We start from the raw sequence: 27712 nt of genomic DNA on the forward strand, positions 1-27712 counted from the left end.
GGCTTGTATGGATTTAATTCAAGTTACAATTAAGCACCATTTAACACATTCTTCCAAGGAAACAAAACCATTCTATACCATTTTTCCTTAGCGACGTATGACACTGCATAGTGATGTCACATGCACTATCTGGTAACAAAAAGGATATGTTCTTTCATAATCATATTAAATAGGACGTGTACGGTGAACAAAATATTTTTCAGGTCATGGGAAAACATTGGTTCCTGTGTGTGCTCAGCTTGTCTTGGTTCACACACTGCAGTTATACCATAACTGTTTTTAACACTTAGAGATCTGAATACGAAGACTTAATTTTATTGGAAGCGTTTCCCCATGATAACCTATCTATAATCACAGCGATCAGCCGTCGAGTAATCCAGCAGCAAGTGTTCAAATTCCATACAGCACCACATCTAGAAAAAATAAGCACTACTAAGAGTACTAAAATAATGTCATGCTGTATTTCTCGGGTTCGTCACCCCCTTTATTTTTGTATTTTCAGTTTGGCGAATAAATACCGACTGCCTCCCCCTAAATCAATTCAGATATATGAAAAGAAGTTGCCAAAACAGATTTAAGAAATCTGCACCATGTGAACAAAACCGACAGCGCTGTTTCGCCTGACTGGCTTCCTCAATAGGGGGCATACCCGACAGCGCCATTTCGCCTCACTGGCTTCTTCAATAGGGGGCATACCCGACAGCGCCGTTTCGCCTGACTGGCTTTATCAATAGGGTGTATACCCAACAGCACCGTGTCGCCTGACTAGCTTCCTCAATAGGGGGCATACCCGACAGCGCCGTTTCGCCTGACTGGCTTTATCAATAGGGGGTATACCCAACATCACCGTGTCGCCTGACTGGCTTCCTCAATAGGGGGCATACCCGACAGCGCCGTTTCGCCTGACTGGCTTTATCAATAGGGGGTATACCCAACAGCACCATGTCGCCTGACTAGCTTCCTCAATAGGGGGCATGCCACCTGTTGAGGAAGCCATTTAGGTGAAACGGCACTGTCAGGGTAGCTGAGGGGTGCCCTGGGCCAGGACAAACATTTATGTAAGTACTATAATCATCTTGAATTGTTGTGTTGATAACTGTTCAGTAAAAGGCATGTATATACCACATGGATATTATTAATACTTGCACACTGTGTTAGCATCTTGGTTAGAGCTCCGCGTGTAATATTGCTTTACATATTAAAAGCACGATGCACTGTATTGAGTATGGATACTAGTTAAAGCGGCTCTTTACATCACCAGCTCCTATTAAGAAACGGTGTTTTGTAAGTCATTTATTGCCCTTCTGTTATTGCTCCTGGCCCTTGTTTTCACTCCCAGCTTCATTTTGAGAAATTTCCCTGGTTATATTTTTTTATATTTTAATGTATGATTGAATAAATTATATATTTTATATTATTTTATTGTCTATGCCTCTTCATCCCTGTTACACACATATGGGATTTTGTTTATTAGCCGTGTGAACATAGCCATAAGCTAATTAACCCCTTAGTGACCGGGCTAATTTTTTTTAATCTGACCAGTGTCAATTTATGTGGTAATAACTCTGGAACGCTTCAACAGATCCCAATGATTCTGAGATTTTTTTTTTTCATGGCACATTGTACTTTATGATAATGGCAAATTTAGATCGATATGTATTGTGTTTATAGAAAATATCAGAAATTTGACAAAAATGTTAAAAAGAAATGTGCAATTTTCATGCTTTGAATGATTATCCCTTTAATCCAGATAGTCATACCACAGAAAAAAACGTTAATAAATAACATTTCTCACATGTCTGTTTTACATCAGCAACATTTGTAAAATGTTATTTTTATCTTTTTAGCCTTTTATGAAGTTTAAAATGTAGCAGCAATTTTTCATTTTTTTTCAAGGAAATTTACAAAACTTTTTTTTTTTTTTTAGGGACCTATCCAGGTTTGAAGTGACTTTTGGGGTCCTATATATTCAGAAACCCCACAAAGTGATACTATTTAAAACGGCACCCCTTGACGTATTCAAAATTACTTTCAAGTAGTTTATTAACCCTTCAGGTGCTTTTCAGGAATTAATGCAAAGTGACATGAAAGGAATGAAAAAGTGTATTTTTACCACCTAAATGTCTCTAACTTCTGAACAGGCTACTATAGCCGGCAGACTCTAAGGCCGCAATTTGGTAGTGAACTACCATGGTAAAAATCAGGACCACACAATCGTGATCTCAGGGTGTCAATGGGGATATAGATCGTGCCCCCCCACCCTGTTAATCATTTATATGATGTAGTCACTATTGATAGCAGCATCTAAGGGGTTAAACAGATATGGACGGTGCCAACACTGATCATAGCTGATGCAGCAAGATGTCTAATATAGCGTACAGCCGGCAGCTGCTGGATTGTCACCTGTATGGGGAGGCTATTCTCTTACATCTCAGGTCAGTAAAAAGACCTATTGGCTGTCATTAATGAGAGAAGCACTCCCTGTTTTTTTTCTAAATGTACCCACCACCTGATTGTCTGTAACACTTCTCTAATGACAGTGTATTACGCACATTTATATAATTTAGCTTCAACATCCATCTTGATTCATCCTGTATATGATTTCTCTATACTCCACTAGTAATCCCATGATGTGTCAGCATAGTATCATATGAATAGATTGTCAGTACCATCTCTCAGTACTATCCCTAGATTTAAGAGAATATAGGTATACTGTCAGGGAGGCTGACCTGTCATCCACAATACATGTGTGTGACAGTAGCCGTGGAATTATCATCAGTAGGTATAACTTTTTTTTTTTTCTTTCCAAATCACTCTGTGGGGAAACTTCAACAGTATTGCCATGCAATTTGTTCATACAGGAAGTTCTAGTGACCTATAGTGACCCCCTTCAGGGAATATAAACCCACGGAATTCCCAAGGAGTGACCAAGAGATCACAGGACCTAACTGAAGAAGTACCGTATGTTGTAAATTAATGATTAAAGATGGATGCAACGAAAAGTATAGTTATCTGAATTACAGTTGCTTGCAAACATATTCAGTCCCTTGACATTTTTCGTGTTTTGATACCTCACAACCTGGAATTTCACATTTTTTTTTTTTTTTTAGGGTTTGCATCAGTTTATGTAAAGAACTTTTTTTTATTGTAGAGGAAACAACAAATAGGACAAAATAACTGAAAACTTCAGTGTGCATTACTATTCACCCTCCCATCCCAATCCCCAAAGTCAGTACTATGAAGAGAGTCCTTTTGCAGCAATTACATCTGCAAGTTGCTTTGAATAAGTCTCCTATGAGCTTTCCACATCTTGCCACTGGGGTTTTTGCCCATTCCTCAAGGCAAAACTGCTCCTGCTCTTTTCAACTTAGATGGTTTCCTCTGGTGAACAGCAATAATCTTCAAGTCTGACCACAGGTTCTCAATTGGATTAAGGTCTGGGCTTTGACTAGGCCACTCCAAAACAATTACATGTTTCCTCTTAAAACACTTGAGTGTTGCTTTAGCAGTATGTTGTGGTTCTTTGTCTTGTTGGAAGGTGAACCTCGGTCCTACTTTCAAATCACTGACTGACTGATACATGTTTTGCTAAAGAATATTCCTTTATTTCACACCATTCATCTTCCCCTCGATTCAGACCATTTTCCCTGTTCCTGCTGTCGAAAAACATCCCCACAGCATGATGCTGCCACCACCACCATGTTTCACTCTGGGGATGGTGTCTTTGGGTGATGAGCTATGTTGGTTTGGCGCCAGACATAGCATTTACCTTGATGGCCAAACAGTTCAATTTTGGTCTCATCTGACCACTGCACCTTCCATATGTATTTTAGCAAACTTAAAATGAGCCTTACAATTCTTGTGTGTAAGTAAAGCCTTTTTTTTGCCCACTCTTACATAAAGGCCACCTCCATGGAGTGTACGGCTTATTGTGATCTTATGAGCAGACACTAAGCATTTGACTTATGAAGGGGCTTCATAGCAAAAGATGAATACATATGCATATGCCAATTTTAGTTATTTGATCCCATAAATTTAATGTATGCCTACATCTTTCTCACTTCACAAACTTAGGCTATGTTCACATGTTGAGTTTTTGATGCTTTTTTTCCGCAGACAAAATCTGCTCTCTTAGCAGTAAGAAACTTTCTTCAAAACAGCAGGTCTTTCTTAGTTTTTGTTGCATTTTTGTGCTGCGTTTTTGTTTTCTCCTGCGTTTTCTCATGGTATTTTTGTCTCCTGTACATGCTGATAAAGTTTAGTGCATGAAAAAATATGTTTCTACTTCATCAGGTTTTTGCACCAAAAACACAGCAAGAACCGATTACATGCGTTTTTGCGCCACCCGAAGAAACGCTGACAGAAGTGACATGCTGCATTTTGCAAAAGCCAAAGTATTGCACAAAATACTGAGGGTGAAAAAAACAAGCCGTGTGCATGAGATTTCTGAAATCTCAGACTTTGCTGGTACTGTAAAACGCAGCTGAAAATTTACATTAAAAAAAATAAAAAGCTGAAAAAACGCATCTTGTGAACACATAGCCTAAGACTATTTGGGGCTGATGCATCACACACAAATTTGATTACAAAAATATTTAAACACAGGTTGTAATGTAACATAATAGGTAAAAAGCCATGGGGGATGAATACTTTCGCAAGCCACTGTATACAAATCTGGGGACTAATGACCAAATGAATATAAAAATGAAAAAAACTGGAGTATGATTTTAAAAAGACTGAACCCGGCTAGGATTAGGAATGAAACCCAAGACAGAAACTAAATAAACAAATAACCTGATGTAAGTAAGTAAAAGCAATGGTGTATATAAATAACATAGGGTACTTTGGTAAACCCTATTTTTGAATTTTAAAAAAACGTAAGCCTTCCCACCAGCGTCAAAGTGTACCCAAATTCGGGATGGTCCTAACTTCTAACATTAAAACCTTGCATCATAGTGACGTCCTGTATAACGAAGGGCTAAGCAGGACTTTTTGTTTATTTTTTTAATAAGCCGGAGGTCACTATGGCGCAGGGTAAAGTTTTGATATTAGAGGTTAGGACTTTGGGTACACCTTGACATAGCTGAGATGGCTTTTATGCTTTTTATTATCAGAAATGGTGTTTACCAAGTACCACATGTTATTTATATGCACCGTTTCTTTTACTGATATATTTACAGCAGGGTATTTGTTTATTTTGTTTCTGTCTTTGGTTTTGTCTGTTTGATGACCGGTGTGAACGTGCTCCTATTTTGTTCATGTCCCAGCTTGTATTCCAGTTAATTTTTTTCGGTTTAGAATTGAAAATAGTACCTTGTAAAGAAGGCAAACTTAACACCACACACTTTCAGCATCAGATCTGTTAGTTGATATTTAACTCTTTACAACACTATATCCGTTATTATTACACTTAGATTAAACATGCAATATCCTAGTGCAAATGAAGTTTGATCATTTCCTAAATGCCCTATACCTGGAGATGTATAATTCTATACACGTGTGCAGCCTATGTCAAATTATATCATCGGCATTAAGTTTGGACCTCATGCTATACTTGTTCTTGGAACACATTTGCAAATTTGAGTTGCTCTCTTTTGGAAGAGAAAATATCGAGCTGCGTTTTGACGAGTGAACATTAATCTTGACTACATCAAGTGACCACATCAAGTGACCACGCTAGAATACATTAATACATTACACTTGTAACACATTGTTATACCCCAGTCTACATAGATGACATGTCACCATACCGTCTGCACCCAGGATTTTGCTTGGAATGAAAGCCACGGTCACCAAGCATTGGATAAAGAGATTAAGTATAGCTACAGTTTTTAGCTTAAAGAGAATCTTTCACCAGTAGTGATGAGCGAACGTGATCGGATAACGTGTGATCTGAGCATGCTCGGGTGTTATCCGAGTATCTTGGTGCTCGAATAATATCATAAAGTCCCTGCAACTGCATGTTTATTGGCTGTTACAAAAATGTAATCTAGACCATTTGCAATGGAACTTTGTGTTTTTATTTTTGGAGTTGTAAAATAGGCTTATAAACAAGCTCATCCTCTTTAATCAAATTGATCTTTGATGCAACTCTCTCGAATAACTAAAGTCAAGTAGGCAAGTATTGCAGTTTGCATGGAAGGGCCCAATGGCCTATGTATTAGAAAAAAACACTTGTAGCTTAAGCAATGACGATATAGTATCTGTATGGTGTAAAATTAATGCCCATTTTGGCTCATTTTACAAAAATTTTTCCCAGTTGTAAACACAATTCAGACATCTTAATTTAGGATTGGACTTTTGCAGACCATATGTAGTCATTTTTACCATTAGATCATACTATGACTATTTATAAAGATATACTAGCATCTTAAGGGATTGTCATAATTCAAATATGCCCTAATCTATCGGAAAGCACAACAATTACATTGAGTTATAGGTAGCGACTTCCACATCTCTCCTTTAGTGGAAGCCCAATTCAGTAGTGTCCATTCCTGTAAGTAGCACAATCTGTTGACTACTTCATTTCCAGAGTAAGATTATGTAATTATCGCCATCACTCTGACTACCGGCTCCACTTGCATGAGGAACATAACTGAAAATAATTGTTAAATATCTTTATGAAAAGTCATCACTCCAGTATGATTCTTAAGGAAGCTTATAAGTGCAATGGTGAAGAAGTATGTCATCTTCATACATAGGATATATACAAGAAAATTATATAGTGTAGCATTTTTTACCCATCATAAGAATATACAAATATGATTAATTCATGTTTTTATATAGTACTTTGCTGTTAACCCTATACCACTGACAGTTTTATGAATGGATGACTGGTCCACTTTAAGTTCGTACCAAAAGATAGAGAAGAACAACATGCTTGAAAAAGACCTATATTGGTCGAAACGTTGCATTTTGGCAAAAATAAAGAGTTAATTTAAATTTTTCACCTGGATTAGATGCTGTTCTTCTCTATCTTTTGGTATGTACTCTTCCATTTGGGTCCAGTGGAACCAGAACGTTCATTCTAATATCTGAAGTGCTGTCGGCTGCTGCTTTTCTATTTTATGGTCCACTTTAAGTTGTCTACATAGATTTTCCACATAATATTCACTTAAATACATGGCATTTTCTGGCTCAGTTGTACATATTAGTGTTACAATACTCATTATCACTAACAATCCACGTCTTTAGGTTTGTAAGACACACACGTTGGGTCTTATTTCTCATTGATACAGAAATCATTTGTAGCATACACTTAAATGTTGTTTGTATCAGAAAAAAAAAATTAAATTACCGGTATTCCTACACAGATCAACCAGATATTGTATATATTAAAATAGCGCTCGCTTTGTTACATGTGATAAAAATCCAGTTACGCTCTTGTCAAAGTCCATATGCTTCCATTGAAAAGTGTTTACATCCAACGACTTCTTAACTCCAGAATAATCGAACCTTTGAATGAATGGATTTCTTTACTGCAGTCTAATAGCTGTGAAAAGAAAGAACAAAATACGGTTTAACCTACGCTTGGAAAAAAATTTCTGGAATGTCTGCAACTTGTTCATTAAAATATGCACATGCCACAAGGGGCTTGGCATGGGCATCCTGACTTTTTATGCAATTGGTAATGCTGTTTTTCAGATCATGGAAACTATTTGGTAATATCCAGCACAAGCTGATCAGAATGAATTCCTTTTATCCAAATGGAAATTTAACGTTCACAACTGCACAAGAGAAATGGTTCTGTGCGTGCCAGAAAGAAACACTCATATGGAAGACACTGGCTTTGTTCATGGAAATAGGACTTCAAAAAATACACTTTATCCCAGGGCAATTATTTCATGTCTCCAGTGACACTAGTGTCATAAAAAGTTTTGTTTTTGTTTTTTTTATGTGGTTTTGTTTTCTCACAACTTTAGATTTTTTTTTTCTAGTTTCACAACAGTCAATGCAGTAAAATGTGAATGTCCTTTAAAACCTTATGTACCCATATTTCCAAGAGAGGAAGAAAATATTTTGCTGGTTCTCCTACCCTGAGAGTCCCTAAACCCTTTTTTTGACTATGAGAAAAACATCTTAAAAGATTTAAAAAGGAAAATTTTGTCACAAAATTGGCTCTAAAATTATTACAGCACCCATCATGTATAATTCCTACTGATGGGACAATAACAACAACTTACTGGCAAAAAAACTTACCACCATTATTCAATAACCCTAAGTACAGTCAGCAACAGTAATGGGATGTCTATATATATCTTTACTGAGATTCCCTGCTGTTAAATTATTTTTTTTTCTGGATGCTGAAAGACAGCAAAATTTGTTATTGAAAACCACCCACGTTTATGTATAATTAGATAATGTTAATTCTCCAAATGTGACACTTTCAAGAAAACATTTTTAACTTATTGCTGATTTCATTTTCATTTCTGTTTATCCCAAAATATATTTGACAGCTCTAATAAGTGTCATAACATATTTTCATTCATTATTGGCACCCCCTCCCTGATACCTACAGTGCTTACAGTAGTTATTGCACGTAGGTTCATGTCTACTCGTGCTGAACTTGCATTAATGGCTATGGGTTTAGAGCAGGTAACCATATTGCAGTTATAATTTTTTTACTTAGCAAGGATGAATTACAGTTTACTGTCTGCATGCCTTACTTTTTAGGAAAGTGTAATTTTCTGGACTTTTTTTTATATATACAGCACACCAAAGGTGTATATCACAAAGTATAATTTCTTTAACGTTCCACTCTTATCAACGGAGGCAGCACATGTGCTTATTAGTATAGTTCAGTCTTAATATCATGTCCAACCACAATAAGTACTTTGACTGCACATATTGCGTGCAATTGCACTTCCTAGTACAGAATTCTTCTGAAATATTACTATTACCTTAAAGGGGGTTGTCAACTACTCATACAACCCCTTTTGAATCTCAACGTTTCCCCCAGTAAATAATAATACGTATACTCACCTCTAGTGTGGGCATAGTTACGGCACTGGCTCTTCTGGGACTCTCGTGATATGATCACTGAGACCACTCAGCGCTGGCTTCACTCTGTCAATTACATCCATAGAGGAAACTGACTTGCAGCATGGATTTCGTGACATAATGGAACGTGCTCCCCAGGATAGCCAGTACCGGAGGTGAGTATAGGTGTTATTTTACTTGGTGGAAACTGAGATTCAGCAGCTGTTGTCCGAGTAGTCGACAGCCCGCTTAATTTAAAGGAACTTATCTAAATTACTTTAAAGTCTCACCACATGTAACCCCATTTAATACAGCAGCTAGCCAGCTTCTGACAATCCCAGCCAGCTGCTATGATCTTTTTAGGGGATGCCATGACCAACCAGACATTTTAGCACATGTAGAAGAAGTAGACCATTATTTGACAGTGATTCAGATGTAACACCGCACAGAGACACCTCAAGTCCTCCAGAACGGGAGCTGCTCCTAATTAGTAATGGTCCACTCTGGCTCATGGCGAGGATACCAGGCTGATATCTACCTCTTTGACTATTAGACCACGTGCACACGTTGAGTATTTGGTGAGTTTTTACATCAGTATTTGTAAGCCAACATCAGGAGTGGGTGATAAATACAGAATAGATGACGTGTTTCTATTATACTTTTCCTCTGATTGTTCCTCACTTGATTTTGGCTTAGGCTAGGTTCTCATTTCGTTTTTGTGTGAGCGCTAACGGACAGCGTTGCTCGGCGAAATTAACGCCGTGCAACACGTCCGTTAGCGCTCCCATTGCCAGCAATGTTAAAGCGCCTTGCTAGCGATGTGCCGTTCTTTTGTGGCGCGCCTCGGACGCTGCTTGCAGCGTCCGCGGCGCGCCCGAGGTCCGTTCCCCGCTCTGGCAGATCGGGGATCTGCGCTAGTGGGGACGTTTAACGCGACCCCTAAAAAGACATTGCGTTAGCGCAATCCGCTAGCGCTTAGCGCTAAACGGATTGCCCTAACGCAATCTGAACCTAGCCTTACAAATACTGATGTAAAATACTGAATGTGTGCACATGGCCTCAGTCTACACCTGTTTTAAAGTTGTCAGAACTGCGGCAGTATGTATGATGTAAGAAGTGTGTAGGCCATTAACAAGGCGGCACCCCTTCTGAGGAAGATTGAACATCGAAACGCGCGTCAAGGGGTATGCTGGACGTGGCAACATACAGGGTATCTATACTGCCCTAACGCAGGGCCGCGCTTAGTAACCCGATGTTTACCCTGGTTACCAGCGTAAAATGTAAAAAAAACAAACAGTACATACTTACATTCGCGTCCCCCGGCGTCCGCTTCCTGCACTGACTGAGCGCCGGCCCTAACAGCAGAGCGGTGACGTCACCGCTGTGCTGTACTTTCACTTTCACTTTACGGCGCTCAGTGTGGGAAGCGGACGGCAGGGGACGCGAAGGTGAGTATGTAGTTTGTTTTTTTTACATTTTACACTGGTAACCAGGGTAAACATCGGGTTACTAAGCGCGGCCCTGCGCTTAGTAACCCGATGTTTACCCTGGTTACCAGTGTAAAACATCGCTGGTATCGTTGCTTTTGGTGTCAAACACGACGATACACGCCGGTCTGACGACCAAATAAAGTTCTGAATTTTGTTCAACGACCAGCGATATCACAGCGGGATCCTGATCGCTGCTGCTTGTCAAACACAACGATATCGCTTAGCCAGGACGCTGCAACGTCACGGATCGGTAGCGATATCGTTTAGTGTGAAGGTACCTTAAGTCTGCATACAGCTGGAGACTTTATTTTTCGATTCCATTGCATCTAGTCAAGCAGTGTGTTGCAGGTACCCTGATTCTAGAAAAGAGTATACTACTGCCTGTGAAGACAACCTGTAATTTGACTATGACCAAAAGAGTGTTATCGTTTTTTAAAAAGTATTTTGTGTCTCATTTTTCTCCATGGCCTAAAAACCCTATTGTTTGAAGAAGTTACAGAGGCAACTGAAGCACTGAAGTTTTTAAGGAATGAGTCAGAGGAATAATACTAGCTCTAGACAAGAAAAAAAAACCTTTCCTAGCTGGACAACATCCAGGAAAAGAGTTGAAAGATATCTCAACCAGACAGAATGAAATCTGTTGCTTGTAGAATTTTAAAAGAATCTCCATTAAGCCAGTCTTCGTCTCATTATGTTACAATGGAGTCAAGTTCCACGACTTAAAGAATTACATTCTCTAAACCATCAAACTCCCTAAAACACTAGGGAGATCCATCAATAAAAAGGTTACATGTCTTTGAAATTCTTATTATATCCTGAAGGGAAATCTCCACATGTAACAGAACATAATATAATACAATTGTATAGTAAATGAAGTAGAGAATATTAAACCACTGTTTTAGAAGTTTTCTGCGCCACTTTATAATTTTTGAGTTTCTGAAAATCATCTACATCAATAGTTTATTATAACCATTTTAATTGCTTATAATATTTAATAGACCTATATACTTACTGAGTAACTGTACAGCTAGAAGTATATACATGATTGCCAGTATATCGTAGATCACAGCGGACAATGTTGTTGGAATAATCAGATTCCGGGACCAAGTAGCTTGGATTCACACTGACCTGTGAAATAAGATTATTTTTCATTAGTATTGTGGTGTTGTGCTACCTGGCAACTGCAAAAAAATATAATCTTCCAATCTTTCCTCACCTTCAAAATATAGTTTCCAGGCTTTACATCTGTGATGTCGATCCACTGACAATCAATATCAGCATTGTAGGTGTCATAACAACCAGGACTCAGTCCCTGAACATTAGAACATAGGTTATTGTAAATTGCATGAGCTATGAGTAATCCTTATACAATGTGTCATGTACAATAAGATCAGAACAGCAGAGAAACCACTACAAAAACCATGATCTGCAGCCTCAATTGGTGACTTAATCCTCTAGTCATCAGCTTATAGGTTCCTCCCATTTTCTACAGAATGGGACTATGGACAACGAGTAAAGAAGGCCTCCTTGACTTGCCACTTTAGATTTTTACTAATTTTGGACCAAATAGTACCTCCATAAAGTTCCCAAATATTATTATACCACTGTAAGACTGGTTGGCTTAGTTTGTTTTTAGGATTCACATCCTTGAGGACTTACATTGAAATGTGAGTCTTGGGTAATTTGCCCAAAATCCAGCTGTGCTCAAGTTTATTAACCAGTTGTTGAACTTTTAATTGTTTTATTGATATTAAAGCAGTTGTCCATTACTAGGACAACCTCTTCTCAATCTGAAGATTTGCTCCCGTTAAAATAAAAAGACTTAGGCCGGGGTCACACTTGCAAGTGTGATGCGAGAAACTCGTGCATCAATACCCGCCGGCACTCAGGACTGGAGTGTGCGGCTGCATGTATTTCTATGCAGCCGCACAGTCTGGTCTCGAGTGCCGGTGGCGGCGCCGGGTATTGATGCTAGAGACTTGTGCGAGTTTCTCGCATCACACTCGCAAGTGTGACCGCGGCCTTATACTAACTTCCCGTGCCAGCACCTTTCCACTGGTGTCGGCACTTGTGTTCCGAGGGCTCATGTGAGGTTGTTACGTCATGTGAGCCCTGCACCCAGTCAGTGCTGGTGTTGCTGTCTCGCCTTCGGATGAATAAGTAATCAGGGAGTTACTGGCCTGCCGCTACTCTCACCTCCTCTTGATATATGTCCAAAGGTGGAGACAGTGATGCCAACGCTGATTATTTATTTTAACACTCAGATTGAGAAGGGGTTGTACTAGTAATGGGCAACCCCTTTAAAAGCGTGAGTGATTTTGAGGATAGACAACCTTGACTGCTTAAAATTGTACAAACAGTACACTTTTTGCAATAATGTAATATCATATAACATAGAAAATCTCCTGACAATCCTGCAGGATCCTACATTGCTCCGCTCTGCCACTCACTTCTTTCCTCTTTCATGTCAGCATGTTCTACAGCAAAGAGTCTGCTCTAATGGCTGACATGTAATATAAACTAGTCCATTACCAGAGATGTGTTAGGTAATCAGTGGTCTTTGTTTATACTGACTTGTCAAGATCAAAGATATTTTGTCAAATCCATGTATATTACATGCTACATTATGGAATGGAAAAAACAAGTCTCCCGCCTTCACAAGAACTTGCTTCCTGCATACATGATTTCACTTGATCTATTTACTAAGCTGGAGACAATAAAATGTTAATTATTGCATTCCTTTGAACCTAAACATTTTCAACATTTTAGTGGAAAAAAATGGATTCACAAAATAACCTCACTATTAGGCCGATGTCACACTTGCGTGTGCAATGAGAGAAACCCGCACGAGTCTCTCGCATCAATTCCTGGCACTGCCGCCGGCGGTTCGGACCGGAGCATTCAGCTGCATAGAAATACATGCAGCCGCACACTCCGGTCCTGAGTGCTATTGATGCAACTTGCACGAGTTTCTCGCATTGCATTCGCAAGTGTGACACCGGCCTTACTAGGTCTATATCAAAATGCTATAATAATCAGAATTAGGGCATCACAAAATTACAATGAGCGCATTGCGATAATGACAGACTTTTTTTATCTGTAGATGTAAGATGGAACCTGCATTTATGTTATATACAGTATCCATTTACAGAGGAGTGGGCAATGAAAGAGATGGAAATGTTTGACCAGATTTAAATATATATTCAGCCCCCACACGTGATTATGATTGCATTATAACACATCAGGGGACTATAAGGGTCCGTGTCCACGAAGACTCAAACTCAGGAGGACCCTCCGAGTTTTATCAGTCAGAAAATGCTTCATATTTTTACTGGGGTCTTTTGTGTAATTTTCTCAGTTGTTTCCTGAGTTTTTTCCTACGATTTTGGCTTTGGAGGGTTTTCTCAGGCTTTTTTTGGTGTCTTTTTTTTACTGTTGTTTTCAAGTTGTTTTTTCACTCCATTAAATAATGATGAAACGGCTGGTGTTTTAAAGCAAAAACAATGGAAAAAACGCTACAAAAGACATAGAGACAGATTCCCATTGACTTGCATTTGAACAGTACATACTGTCTTCTGACCAGAAAACACCAGAAGAATTGACATGTTACTTTCTTTAACCACTTGGCGTTGATATAAACATGCAGCAGTTAAAAGACATTAAGTAATTTTTACATAGAAATACGTGTGTTCATTCTGATTTCTGTTTATTTCAGAAGGTTTTCTGCTTTAAAAAAACGTGCACATACCCTAAGTGTTGATACCATGGTACATTGATTAAGTGAATACCTGATTAAAGGCTTTTTCAAAGGACAGTGTTTGTTGTTCATGTGTTTTTTTTCACTGACAGCACAAAGACACATTGGGCCCCGAATCATAAAAGCTTTTATTGCAGAATTCTGTTGTAAAAGTTTTGAAAAGTTGTAAAATTTTGATACAAAGTGAGGCTGCGGTAAAATTTTGTGACCTTTGGCATTCTCACTCCCTTTTTGCCTGAAGTGGGCAGGGCTGGGTTGGGACAGGAGCATGGCAGACTCTACTCATCAAATTCATGACAAACAATCTCATCCCTTACACCACAAATCTTACTCCTGTTCCCTACTGGAGAAAGAGTTGTGATGAGGTGTACACTCGTCACTTTTCAGATGCACCAGATTCCTTAAAGAGTCCAGCACATCTCATCAAGACACTGGTCTTGATGAATTAAGGCCCCTGGGGTATAATAATCAAAACTGTCTAATTTTAAACTGTGTAAAGTTAGTCTAGAAGATAGTCTTAAAATCCAGCCAAATTCATCAAAGTTGTTTACACCACCTGTTCGCTTACTTTATGCCCTATATGTGTGCCACTATTTTGCCGTAGTTTTTGGCATACCGTGCTGCAAGTCATGAAAGACCTGTTTTTTTGTGCGAATTACAACACATTTCTGCTGGAATCCCTGTTGAAAAAGCTATACCGCGAAACGCACGTCGCGGCTGCCGGGCGTGGTGGGGACGTTCCCCTGATCATTCAATGGGTAAGCATGCATTACTGAAATTACTGTGGGGTATATTGGGCTTTATCTGTATTGACACATTGTAACTTGTATTACTGGAGGCCAGTGGGATTATTCCTAACTTCTCTATGTGATGCTTGCACCCTGGGGATGAACTTTGTCACCCCTCCTTAACCCGGCGTACCATCATGTCTCCTCTGTCTTATCTCCTGGTTTTTATACTTTGTATACAGCATTTATAATTACATACCTGTTATTTGTACTGTTGAATAAATAAATCTTGTACTTTTTATTTTTTAAATATGTTGTTTGGGACATTTTTACTCCAACTTTTCCTGACGAAGCTCATCGGGCGAAACGCGCGTCGAGGCGCTTGGCAGCACAGCAGCAGGATTTACCCACCCTCTACAGATCAACCATGGCTACAGGTATAGCAAGCTAATATGCTACACTTTTACACCTTCCTTATCTTTTTGTGTTAGAGGTTTAAACTAGTTAGTCACCACTGTGAACATGATATACTACTTTAGTTCAATCATACTTTGTTTGAACCTTTTTTAAGTCCATTATGACTTAAATGCCATGGTTGTTTTTACATATGGAATCTCAGATTGGGGTCTTTTATATATTTAGTAATTTAGTGTGGTGTGGTTTCCATCCTGCGTTTTGCTGCCTGATAAAATCTCTTATCTCCTGTTTTTTGTCTGGTGATTCTCACATATTTATTACTGATATGATGTTATCATTTATAATATTTAAATAAAGTTTGTTATCTTTATAAATTTCGTTTATTTGTTTCCATTATGTTATATTGTCCCAAAAAATATTATTTTGAGTATTTGGACTGTATTGCTGTAGGTTTAAAAACTTTTCTTGTTTTATACATTTCTACTGGAGTCATACATTCTCTTCTCCAACAGAATCAGATCAATTATAGTAATGAAACTCGATCAAATTTGATCAGATTGTCACTTATTGTAAGGAGAATATGGAGAACATTTCTCCATCTTCTCCATTGTGTGAGTCGGCAAAAATCGGACTGCACTCCAATGTCATCCAAATGCAGTGTGATGTTTTCCACGCACCCATAGACATGAATGAGAGAGTGGCATCTGATTTGTGGTGAAAATCACAGCATAAAGCTATTTTTTTTTTTACAAAAAAAAGCTGATCAGCACTGCCCCACAGAATAACATTGGACCGAATGCTATCTGATAAAACATTGGATAACACTTGACTGATGTATACGCTTGTGTCAGTGAGCTCTTAGCTTGTTAAATATGCCACAATATACTCATTAGGGCAATGGGCATGTCTTTTTTGCAGACTTATAGTTCTACACTGATCTATTTTGTGGACAGATACCCAAAAGCTCATCTGCAAGTAGGATTCTAGACATGAAAATGGCACATGTAATTTGTGGATCCTGGTGTAGACTTTTTTTTTGGAGCCTAAGAACTTTAAGCTATTCCTCTAGTGTATTGGCCTCTGCCCTCCTGAAGAACATACCTAAGAATGCTTTACTATTTGATCAAAAACTTTCCATCACTGCAAAAGGAGTGGTCTATAGAAAAAATAATGTCTAATTACTATTATACTATTTCTATAAAACAAAAGTAGAAGAGAAAAATCCCTACAGTGTATTTGCAGACAGGCACGTTTCAGGGTAATGTGAGGCTGTAGAGGTTTAAGGAAAGTGGGCCATGCGTGCTTCTCTGCAGACGTGGTGGATGCTATTACATAAAAGGATTTTTTAAAAATCTTGGCTTTGGGTTTGAATAGAAAATGGCTTCTGATCAAATAGCGTCTGAGGTTTCACGTCGCATAGGAAAATGTTCAGATTATATGAAGCCAAATAACTCTTGCTATTAAGCCTCTTGTTCTGCTTGTAGAACAGTCTATTCTTTCCTCTGGATGAAGATATTCTTGTCAGTTTGACAATAAGAGTTCATAGAATACTGGATATAACCAAGTCTGTGTGTTCTGAAGCCACCTGGCATTGTCCTCATGATATACAAATAGGAAAGTCCTAGACACAATTGGACAGTATCGTGTTGTATTGTTTCTGTGTTCAAAGACTACCTAATACTATCCTTAACCTTGTAGATATGTGCAAGTAAACTGTGATACTTAGAAAAGTGGATAATTTAATGCTGGTGGATGAAGTTAACTGGTAAGTCAGTTAATGAAATTTCTTCCCTCCTAAATATTACACGACCAACAGTGAGTGGTATTATTGAGAAGTGAAACTGTCCACAGCAACTCAGTCATGAAGTGACAAAACATGCAATTTTGGGAGCACAGTATGGGCAAGGCTCTCTTGCCCCAGCATGACTGTGACCTCTGTGCACACAGCAAGCTCCATAAAGGCATAGTTGGGGAACTTTGGTGTGGAAGAACTTGACTGGTCATACAGAACCCTGACGTTAACCCCATCCATCACCTTTGGGAGGAAGTACAATAGTTAGAACCTGCACCAAAAATTCCCACAAACACTCGAAAATTTTGTAGAAAACCTTTGCAGAAGAGGGGATCAACTCTATATTCATGTCAATGGGTTTAGAATTGATTATCATTAGGGTATGTCCCATGGTCAGTAAATGCTGCGGGTTGGATGCTGTATACATCTGCAGCATCCAACCCGCAGCGGCCAGATGTTACAGCATAGAGGATGAGGTTTCAAGAAATCCCATCTCCACTATGCGTGCACAGGCACCCGCAGCTTACCTGCATATACGCACATGCCACGCGCCTTTATAGACCGCAGCATGTCTATTTATCTAGCGGGGTCACGAGTCTCCACAAGATAAATTTCGCCCATGCAATGTGTTGGGACGCAGTGATTCCGCACGGTTCAATGAACACATGCGGAATCACCTGCGTTCAAAAGCTGGCAGCGCTTTGGACAGAGCGGACATGTTCTGCGTCCAAAGCGCTGCCGATTCCTGACCGTGGGGATGTAGCCTAAGTGCTCCAGTAAGTGTAATGTGTAAGTGTCCCAATACTTTTGCCCATATAGACAATATTTTATAAATTGCTGCTTAATATAATGATCATTTGGGTTCATACTTCCGCATTACATTTCTCACCTGTGTATGTGCCGTACATGCAAATCTCCTATAGTAACCGTAGTCACAAGAGGTATCCTCCAAGCAGAAGCTGGCCTTGTGTCCTTCAGCAACTCTTCTGTGCGACTGTGCATCAAGTAAGTCATAGTGACTGAATTCATCCATACTGTGGTAATGTCTGTAAATGACAAATATGAAATTACAACTGCATTTATTGACTTCAATGTGTTTTACTTTGGAAGAAACCTCAACCTATTGTGCGTATGGGTGTGCCTGTACACAGTGGCTTGCGAAAGTATTCACCCCCTTGGCTTTTTGCCTATTTTGTTATAATCTCTGTTTTAATATTTTAATAATCCGATTTGTGTGTGACGCAGCAGCACTAAATAGTCTAAGTTGGTGAAGTGAGAAAAATATTGTTAGGAGTCGAGTTCCCACTGCTGCGCAGGGGGAATCTCGAACCATGTTTGCTGCGGTCTCTCATTCTGCATCAGCCGCAGTGGAGCCTGCTCAGCGGAGACGTCGGTACCAGCGTCTTGCTCAGTCTCACTCTGTGAGGAGGATTACTGCTGCTTTTCCAGCTTCTGCTATGGAAGCCAGTGCTGGGCAGCGGCGAGCAGACGCTTTTGGGACTAAGTCCTGCTTTTCCCCTTCTGAGCATGCCCAGGGCAAGATCTCCCGTTGGAGATCGAGGGTCACATGCTCAGATACTGCAGCAGATCCCATTGGTCCTCCAGGAAGGTCCTGAAGGTGCTCAACTTCTGTGGCAGCCTCCCATTGGTCCTTCTGGGAAGGTCCTGTACATGCTGCAGCGATAAGAGGTTTGCATGGCCGCACGGCCATGCGCTAGTATACACTTGTTTATGTGTGTGTGTTGTGAGTGAAAGTCGCTCTTAATCATCCCCTCCCTTGTGTTTGAATGCTCGCATAAGGAGGATGATTGTAATCTAGCGCCCGACTAGTAACCAACACTGATACACTAACAGCGTCTATTGCTGTGACCGCCAGTGCAGCGCCATGCGCTATCACCGCGCTTTCCAAGCCCAAGTCTGGGTGGTTAGTGGCGTCCGCCAGTGCGGCATCGCATGCACTCTCGTACTATTTAATTATTAGTTTCGTTACGTGCGGTACTGCGGCCCTGTGACGCAACAGGGTTCGCCTATTTCACACAGGGTGGCGCTAACCCGTGTGTATCCTCATTTTACCGCCATATAGTCCGTCATTGCTTAGCAGCAGGTTCCATCTCTGCACGGTGGACCCCGGGCTGCGAACGCACCTTATTCCTTTTCTCTAATTATTTGGTGCGTTCCGCTAGCCCTAACAAATATAAGCATAAATTAAATGCATGGGATTAAATATCAAAAAATTGGCATGTGCATATGTATTCACCGCTTTTGCTTTGAAGCCCCTAAAAATGTTTGGTGCGAGCAGTTACCTTCATAAGTCACATGCTTAGTGACAGGAAGCCACCTGTGTGCAGTCTAAGTGTCACATGTTCTGTCAGTATGTACACAACTTTTCTGAAAGGCCACAGAGGCCGCAACACCATTAAGAAAGAGGCTCCACTAACGAAACAACACCATGAAGACCAAGGAAATCTCCAAACAGGTCAGGGAAATTTTTTTTTTGAGAAGTACAAGTCAGGGTTGGGTTATAAAAGAAAATATCCCTACTCTCCGATGATCCCCTGGAGCACCATCAAATCCATTGTCATCAAATGGAAAAAACATGGTACCACAAAAAAACCTTCCAAGAGAAAGCTGCCCACAAAAAGCAAGCAAGGAAGGCATTAATTATAGAGCAGCACAAAGACCAAAGGTATCCCTGAAGGAGCAGCAGAGTTCCCAAGCAGAGACTCGAGTCTCTGTCTATACGACCACAATAAGCCGTACACTCCATAGAGGTGGCCTTTAAGGAAGAATGGGCAGAAAAAACCTTTACTTGCACAAAAATTACAAGGCTATTTTTGAGTTTGCCAACAGACATGTTGGAGACTCCCAAAATGAAGGTGTAATGGTCAGATGAGACCAAAATTGAACTTTTGGCCATAATAGGTGCAGGGATTGCAATTGCATCGGAACCCTGGAGAGTTGGAAGGCTAAAAGGTCCCTTTGACCCATATAAAAAGACTATTAATAGTAAAGTTCCATGATAATTTGGAGCCCTCTTGGAGATTTTGCATTGGGACTAAAAAGATTCAGGTTGTGCAGCTGATTGTTCCTTATGTTTTAGTAGGCAGCAGTGTTTGTCTACATTAGTGGCTCTATGGACTGTGGTAGAGCGGCTCACTCGGCTGGACACAGAGGTATAACTGAAACACTGTCTCTTTAAGAACAGGCTTGGTTTATTCTAGCAGCATAAACCAAGCTGGGAAAGCTCCATGCAAAAGAGCAAAACAAAGAAACACAGGAGGGATCAGCCGGCTCACAGACAGCAATGTCCACAGTTCAGCTTAGAACACACTTTCTTGGAGTCCTATCTCTCCAGGAACCACTGAATACTGGAAGCTCTGGCAGTCAGCCATTTAAGCCCAGACCTTGTGACTCCTCTATCATGTGAATGATCACATGATTCTGACATCACACAGGTCCTGGCAGCTCTGCCGGTGGAGATACGTGGACATTCTCCCTCCCGCTCTATGAGGTCCACTAAAGCCAGCCCATTATATAATTTTATGTAAACCGTCCCACCACGCAGTGTGCTGGAGGGAACTATTCTGGTTTTACTGACGCGATCATGCGCAGTGACACGTATCTCCCCTCCATCACTTCTGTCACAGGACGTTCTTGGCACATTGTCATTGGCAGTTCAATTGAGCACTTCCACATTCTCAGCCATGGACTCTGTTTTTGGCAACTGAACATGGAAGACTATGAGCGCTTGTCTCATTTCTTGAGTTTTTTTCTGCACAGTAACATCCTAGCTTTGATATTGGTAATTCATTGTTTTCTGCCCCTCGCTCTATAACTGTACATTTACTTATTATTTCTTGTGCTGGAAAAAATGAAAAGCAAAGATGGAAGAGACAGTGTACGAGTGAATGAGGAAAGCAAATGTAACTGGCTGTACATTTACTGGAAAAAAAAGTTTATTTAACTGTCTGGAAGTATAGATGTGCATCATCAAATATTTCAACATAGCAAAGGGGTGATCTCAAAATAGGAAAAAGGAATTGTGCAGCCACCAGATTTTCACTTTGTTGAATAAATCCAGATGTTCAGAAGTTCAGCATTTTCATAATTTCCTGTTCAAAAACATAGATGAATGAAATACAGCATTTTTTAAGGTTGAGTGACAAAGCTCTGACAAAAGTGAACCCCTAAAGGCACAACGAAATTGGATGGAAATTCTTTTTACAGCAGCAAAGAAAAATTCCAAGCAAGTTTTGTATTGTTGTCAGAGGAGTTACCGAATTGCTCAATGCATTCTCCATTCCTAGTTGTAGCTTAGGTATATTGTTGAAATTTAGCGCATCTCTAAGGTGATGGGTTTTCTGGTTAAAATTACAAGGGTATTATAAAGGTCTAATTTTCAACTGGGGAGTAGATTTTTAGAATTTAATTGCAGGGTGATTTCTGTAATATACATAATATATTGGTGTCAGGACCAACTGAGCAGTTAGATTGTACATATACATCAGTACATGAATATAAAACTACACTGCTCAAAAAAATAAAGGGAACACTAAAATATCACATCCTAGATATCACTGAATGAAATACTTCAGTTGCAAATCTTTATTCATTACGTAGTGGAATGTGTTGAGAACAATAAAACATAAAACTGATCAATGTAAATCAAAATTAATACCCCATGGAGGTCTGCATTTGGAATGATACCAGAAATCAAAGTGGAAAATCAAATTACAGGCTGGTCCAACTTCAGTGGAAATGCCTCAAGACAAGGAAATGATGCTCAGTAGTGTGTGTGGCTTCCACATGCCTGTATGACCTCCCTACAACGTCTGGGCATGCTCCTGATGAGGCGGCGGATGGTCTCCTGAAGGATCTCCTCCCAGACCTGGACTAAAGCATCCGCCAACTCCTGGACAGTCTGTGGTGCAACGTGACGTTGGTGGATGGTGCGAGACATGATGTCCCAGATGCGTTCAGTCGGATTCAGGTCTGAGGAATGGGCGGGCCAGTCAATAGCTTCAATGCCTTCATCTTTCAGGAACTGCTGACACACTCCAGCCACATGAGGTCTGATATTGTCCTGCATTAGGAGGAACCCAAGGCCAACCGCATCAGCATATGGTCTCACAAGGGGTCTGAGGATCTCATCTCGGTACCTAATGGCAGTCAGGCTACCTCTGGCGAGCACATGGAGGGCTGTGCAGCCCTCCAAAGATATGCCACCCCACACCATTACTGACCCACTGCCAAACCGGTCATGATGAAGGATGTTGCAGGCAGCAGCTCGCTCTCCACGGTGTCTCCAGACTCTGTCACGTCTGTCACATGTGCTCAGTGTGAACCTGCTTTCATCTGTGAAGAGCACAGGGTGCCAATGGCGAGTTTGCCAATCCTGGTGTTCTGTGGCAAATGCCAAGCGTCCTGCACATGTTGGGCTTTGAGCACAACCCCGTCTGTGGACGTCGGGCACTCAGACCATCCTCATGGAGTCGGTTTCTAACCGTTTGTGCAGACACATGCACATTTATGGCTTGCTGGAGGTCATTTAGCAGGGCTCTGGCCATGCTCCTCCTGTTTCTCCTTGCACAAAGGCTGAGGTAGCAGTCCTGCTGCTGGGTTGTTGGCCTCCTCCATGTCTCCTGGTGTACTGGCCTGTCTCCTGGTAGGGCCTCCTGCCTCTGGACACTGCGCTGACAGACACAGCAAACCTTCTTGCCACAGCTCGCATTGATGTGCCATCCTGGATGAACTGCACTACCTGAGCCACTTGTGTGGGTTGTAGAGTGCTTCTCATGCTACAGTACCATGAGTGTGAAAGCACAACGAACATTCAAAAGTGACCAAAACATCAGCCAGAAAGCATTGGTACTGAGATGTGGTCTGTGGTCCCCACCTGCAGAACCACTCCTTTATTGAGTGTGTCTTGATAATTGCCAATAATTTCCATCTGTTGTCTATTCCATTTGCACAACAGCACGTGAAATTGATTGTCAAACAGTGTTGCTTCCTAAGTGGACAGTTTGATTTCACAAAAGTTTGATTTACTTGGAGTTATATTCTGTTGTTTAAGTGTTCCCTTTATTTTTTTGAGAAGTGTATATATAGCAACATAATGTAATATGGTATAATATACAAACAAAATAGTTTGTAATTGAGCATAAGGCTGTGTGCATCATAGGCTCTATCAGGAGTCTCCATCACAGATTACATCATAAGTGACTGGAAGAATAAAAGAGTATGAATCGATATTCTTACCATCAAAATGACTGGCTGACTACAGAACCTGACTGATCTCATCCATCCACCCTTTTTCCACAGTAATTGATAAACTTTTCATATCAAAGTGGGAAGTGGAGAGTCAGGGGAAGTGCTCTTCTCATGAATACACCTTATTAAAGGGAGCCTGTCAGGTAAAATAAAGCTTTTAACCTGCAGATATGGGGTTAATCTGCACGATAATAGCGTTCTGACACCGTGTGGCCACCGCACTGAGAGCCCCACTGCTGGGAGGAAATGACTTTTATTCCCTCTGGAAGCATTCTGCATTCTGTCATAGGGGTGGCGCCGGCACGGTTTCAGCCACCGCTCTGTGTATAGTGAGCTGTACCCGCGCCCCCAGCACTGACTGATAGCAGGCTCAGGATTAGAGCACAGCATTGTCAGTCAGTGCAGCCTCCGTGCCGGTGCCACCCCTATGACTGAATGCTGCCAGGGGGAATAGAGTTAATTTCCTCTCGGCAGCGGGGCTCTCAGTGCTGGCACCACATGGTGTCTCAATGCTATTAACCTGCATATTGACTCCATATCTGCAGGCCAATAGCGTTATTTTACATGATAGGTTCCGTGTAAGTACATGTCCTATGTATTGCCTGATCAGAGCCTCCTGTCATGCACATGGCACAGTGTTTAGGATTAAGGGTGCAGATCTGCTCTTTACTAGGCTGATCATATACCACATTTTAAATGTCATACGTTTGACCATTTGTTCATTAGTTTAAGGCTGGGTTCAGAAGACTGTATGAAAAATCATAAATTTTTCATCCAGGAAAACGGAGGATTTGCATCCATATTGTCATCTATATATATACATTTTAAAAATCCATATGATATCTGTTTTTCTACATCAACAATATCAAATGTGTACATGACCACAACTAGCTTCCTTTATTAATAATTGCAAAGTATATAAATAAAATGGATGCAATACAGGTGATCTGTAAGGGATTCGTTTTTTGGATTTGTTTCACACTGATATACTTGAATAGACCTGTTCGAAAAAATTCTCAGCTGAAACAGCCATATTGAGTAACATTGGTCCATGTGCTGACTTTGTGTTATCCGATGTCAACACAGACTGCACAAGTACATATAATACACTCATACACTCATCTGAACAAGCCCTAGAAACAATGACAACAGTAAAGTCAATGTAACCTTGAAGGAGTTGTATGAGCTACTTACTGTTCTTCTTAGGTGCAATATTACAGCAAAGTGTCATGTGCAACTGGGTTGGTATTTGTTGATTCATGAAAAGAAGTCATACTGTTGTACTACTTTGTATTACTTAATTTGTTTGCCATAGCATGTTTATTAATATATAGTTATTATAATCATTATTATGTTGTATTTTTTGACACTGTCTGTCAGGTTTTTATTGTAGTATTTTGCTTCATTTGGCATATATTTTTAGTGTACATAATTGTACATAATCTATAGTGCACGGACTGACCTAATAGTTTGGAAAATCTGGTATTTTGTCTTCTTTCTCTACACACAAACCAAGACTTCCAGTTTCCAGACTCCTGATTCTATAGCCACAGTTTATTTTTGGAAGCATGACAGAGCATCCCTACTAAGGTACATTTCATACTTACTGGTGGCAGCTGTGCCATTCCCAGGAATAACGGGGTCTGCTTGGCATGAAGTCAGCTGTGCCTTGATTTTTCACTCTCTGGGGAAAGCGAAGAAGCACCCTCTGATCGTAATCCCTGACATCTGAGCGGTAGGCCGAGCTGCATTGGTACAAAGGCACAAAAAAATATATAAAATTAGAATTACTATAAATGTCTTCTAAGATGTGACACATAAAAAACAAAATTGAGTGACATCAGTGGAGAAAGTTCTAAAACCCATTTACAACTCCATACAAATGTATTACCACGGTCAATGTGAATGATTCAATATGAATCACATAACCACAAGCCCAGGGAAAACCTAACAGGAAAAGAAAGTATGAAGTGAATAATCTGTCTACCGTGACTACAGCAGTTTGGATGAAGTTTCGGCTTTTATACACCTGAGTAATTTAATCCTACAAAAATCAGGAAAACCACAAGTTTCCTGTAAATTTCACGCATGGCACTGTAAAACATCTATTGGTGTGGGGTATGCTTTATTTCTTTTAGAAAGTGGTGCCACACTTGTATTATGATTTTTTAATTTGAGCAATGTTAATTTTTCTCCTTCAACGTTGCTTCAGTTCCTGTGAAGCACGTGAAGGATTAATAAACTTCTTGAAAGTGTTTTTGAGCACCTTGAGGGGTGCAGTTTTTAGAATGGTGTCACTTTTGGGTGTTTTCTGTCATATAGACCCCTTAAACTCACTTCAAATGTGAAGTGGTCCCTTAACCCCTTCACCCCCAAGGGTGGTTTGCACGTTAATGACCGGGCCAATTTTTACAATTCTGACCACTGTCCCTTTATGAGGCTATAACTCTGGAACGCTTTGACGGATCTTGGCGATTCTGACATTGTTTTCTCGTGACATATTGTACTTCATGTTAAAGGTAAAATTTATTCGATATAACTTGCGTTTATTTGTGAAAAAAATGGAAATTTGGCGAAAATTTTGAAAATTTTGCAATTTTCCAACTTTGAATTTTTGTGCCCTTAAATAACAGACATATGTCACGCAAAATACTTAATAAGTAACATTTCCCACATGTCTACTTTACATCAGTACAATTTTGGAACCAAAATTTTTTTTTGTGACGGAGTTATAAGGGTTAAAAGTTGACCAGCAATTTCTCATTTTTACAACACCATTTTTTTTTAGGGACCACATCTCATTTGAAGTCATTTTGAGGGGTCTATATGATAGAAAATACTCAAGTGTGACACCATTCTAAAAACTGCACCCCTCAAGGTGCTCAAAACCACATTCAAGAAGTTTATTAACCCTTCAGGTGTTTCACAGGAATTTTTGGAATGTTTAAATAAAAATGAACATTTAACTTTTTTTCACACAAAATTTATTTCAGCTCCAATTTGTTTTATTTTACCAAGGGTAACAGGAGAAAATGGACCCCCAAAGTTGTTGTACAATTTGTCCTGAGTACGATGATACCCCATATGTGGGTGTAAACCATTGTTTAGGCGCATGGCAGAGCTTGGAAGGGAAGGAGCGCCATTTGACTTTTCAATGCAAAATTGACTGGAATTGAGATGGGACGCCATGTTGCGTTTGGAGAGCCCCTGATGTGCCTAAACATTGAAACTCCCTACAAGTGACACCATTTTGGAAAGTAGACCCCCTAAGGAACTTATCTAGATGTGTGGTGAGCACTTTGACCCACCAAGTGCTTCACAGAAGTTTATAATGCAGAGCCGTAAAAATAAAAAATCATATTTTTTCACAAAAATGATCTTTTTGCCCCCAATTTTTTATTTTCCCAAGGGTAAGAGAAGAAATTGGACCCCAAAAAATGTTGTGCAATTTGTCCTGAGTACGCTGATACCCCATATGTGGGTGTAAACCATTGTTTGGGCGCATGGCAGAGCTTGGAAGGGAAGGAGCGCCATTTGACTTTTCAATGCAAAATTGACTGGAATTGAGATGGGACGCCATGTTGCGTTTGGAGAGCCCCTGATGTGCCTAAACATTGAAACTCCCTACAAGTGACACCATTTTGGAAAGTAGACCCCCTAAGGAACTTATCTAGATGTGTGGTGAGCACTTTGACCCACCAAGTGCTTCACAGAAGTTTATAATGCAGAGCCGTAAAAATAAAAAATCATATTTTTTCACAAAAATGATCTTTTCGCCCCCAATTTTTTATTTTCCCAAGGGTAAGAGAAGAAATTGGACCCCAAAAAATGTTGTGCAATTTGTCCTGAGTACGCTGATACCCCATATGTGGGTGTAAACCATTGTTTGGGCGCATGGCAGAGCTTGGAAGGGAAGGAGCGCCATTTGACTTTTCAATGCAAAATTGACTGGAATTGAGATGGGACGCCATGTTGCGTTTGGAGAGCCCCTGATGTGCCTAAACATTGAAACTCCCTACAAGTGACACCATTTTGGAAAGTAGACCCCCTAAGGAACTTATCTAGATGTGTGGTGAGCACTTTGACCCACCAAGTGCTTCACAGAAGTTTATAATGCAGAGCCGTAAAAATAAAAAATCATATTTTTTCACAAAAATGATCTTTTCGCCCCCAATTTTTTATTTTCCCAAGGGTAAGAGAAGAAATTGGACCCCAAAAAATGTTGTGCAATTTGTCCTGAGTACGCTGATACCCCATATGTGGGTGTAAACCATTGTTT

General features: G+C 40.1%; 1 protein-coding gene across 2 annotated transcripts in view; it reads right to left on the reverse strand.

Annotated features, from left to right (window-relative positions):
- Positions 1 to 2984: 2984 nt before the first annotated feature.
- The window catches only part of LOX (lysyl oxidase), a 108663-nt gene continuing 83935 nt past the window's right edge, over positions 2985 to 27712 (reverse strand). For both annotated transcript variants that reach the window (XM_077290922.1, XM_077290911.1), the window contains 5 exons: positions 25041 to 25178; positions 18053 to 18209; positions 11686 to 11781; positions 11482 to 11597; positions 2985 to 7492 (listed from right to left, as the gene is read on the reverse strand). In XM_077290922.1, coding sequence (XP_077147037.1) covers positions 7486 to 7492; positions 11482 to 11597; positions 11686 to 11781; positions 18053 to 18209; positions 25041 to 25178 — 514 coding nt within the window. In that variant the 3' untranslated portion in view covers positions 2985 to 7485. The remainder of the gene's footprint in view (positions 7493 to 11481; positions 11598 to 11685; positions 11782 to 18052; positions 18210 to 25040; positions 25179 to 27712) is intronic.

The sequence above is a fragment of the Ranitomeya variabilis genome, chromosome 1, assembly GCF_051348905.1.
Source record: "Ranitomeya variabilis isolate aRanVar5 chromosome 1, aRanVar5.hap1, whole genome shotgun sequence".
NCBI lineage: Eukaryota > Metazoa > Chordata > Amphibia > Anura > Dendrobatidae > Ranitomeya > Ranitomeya variabilis.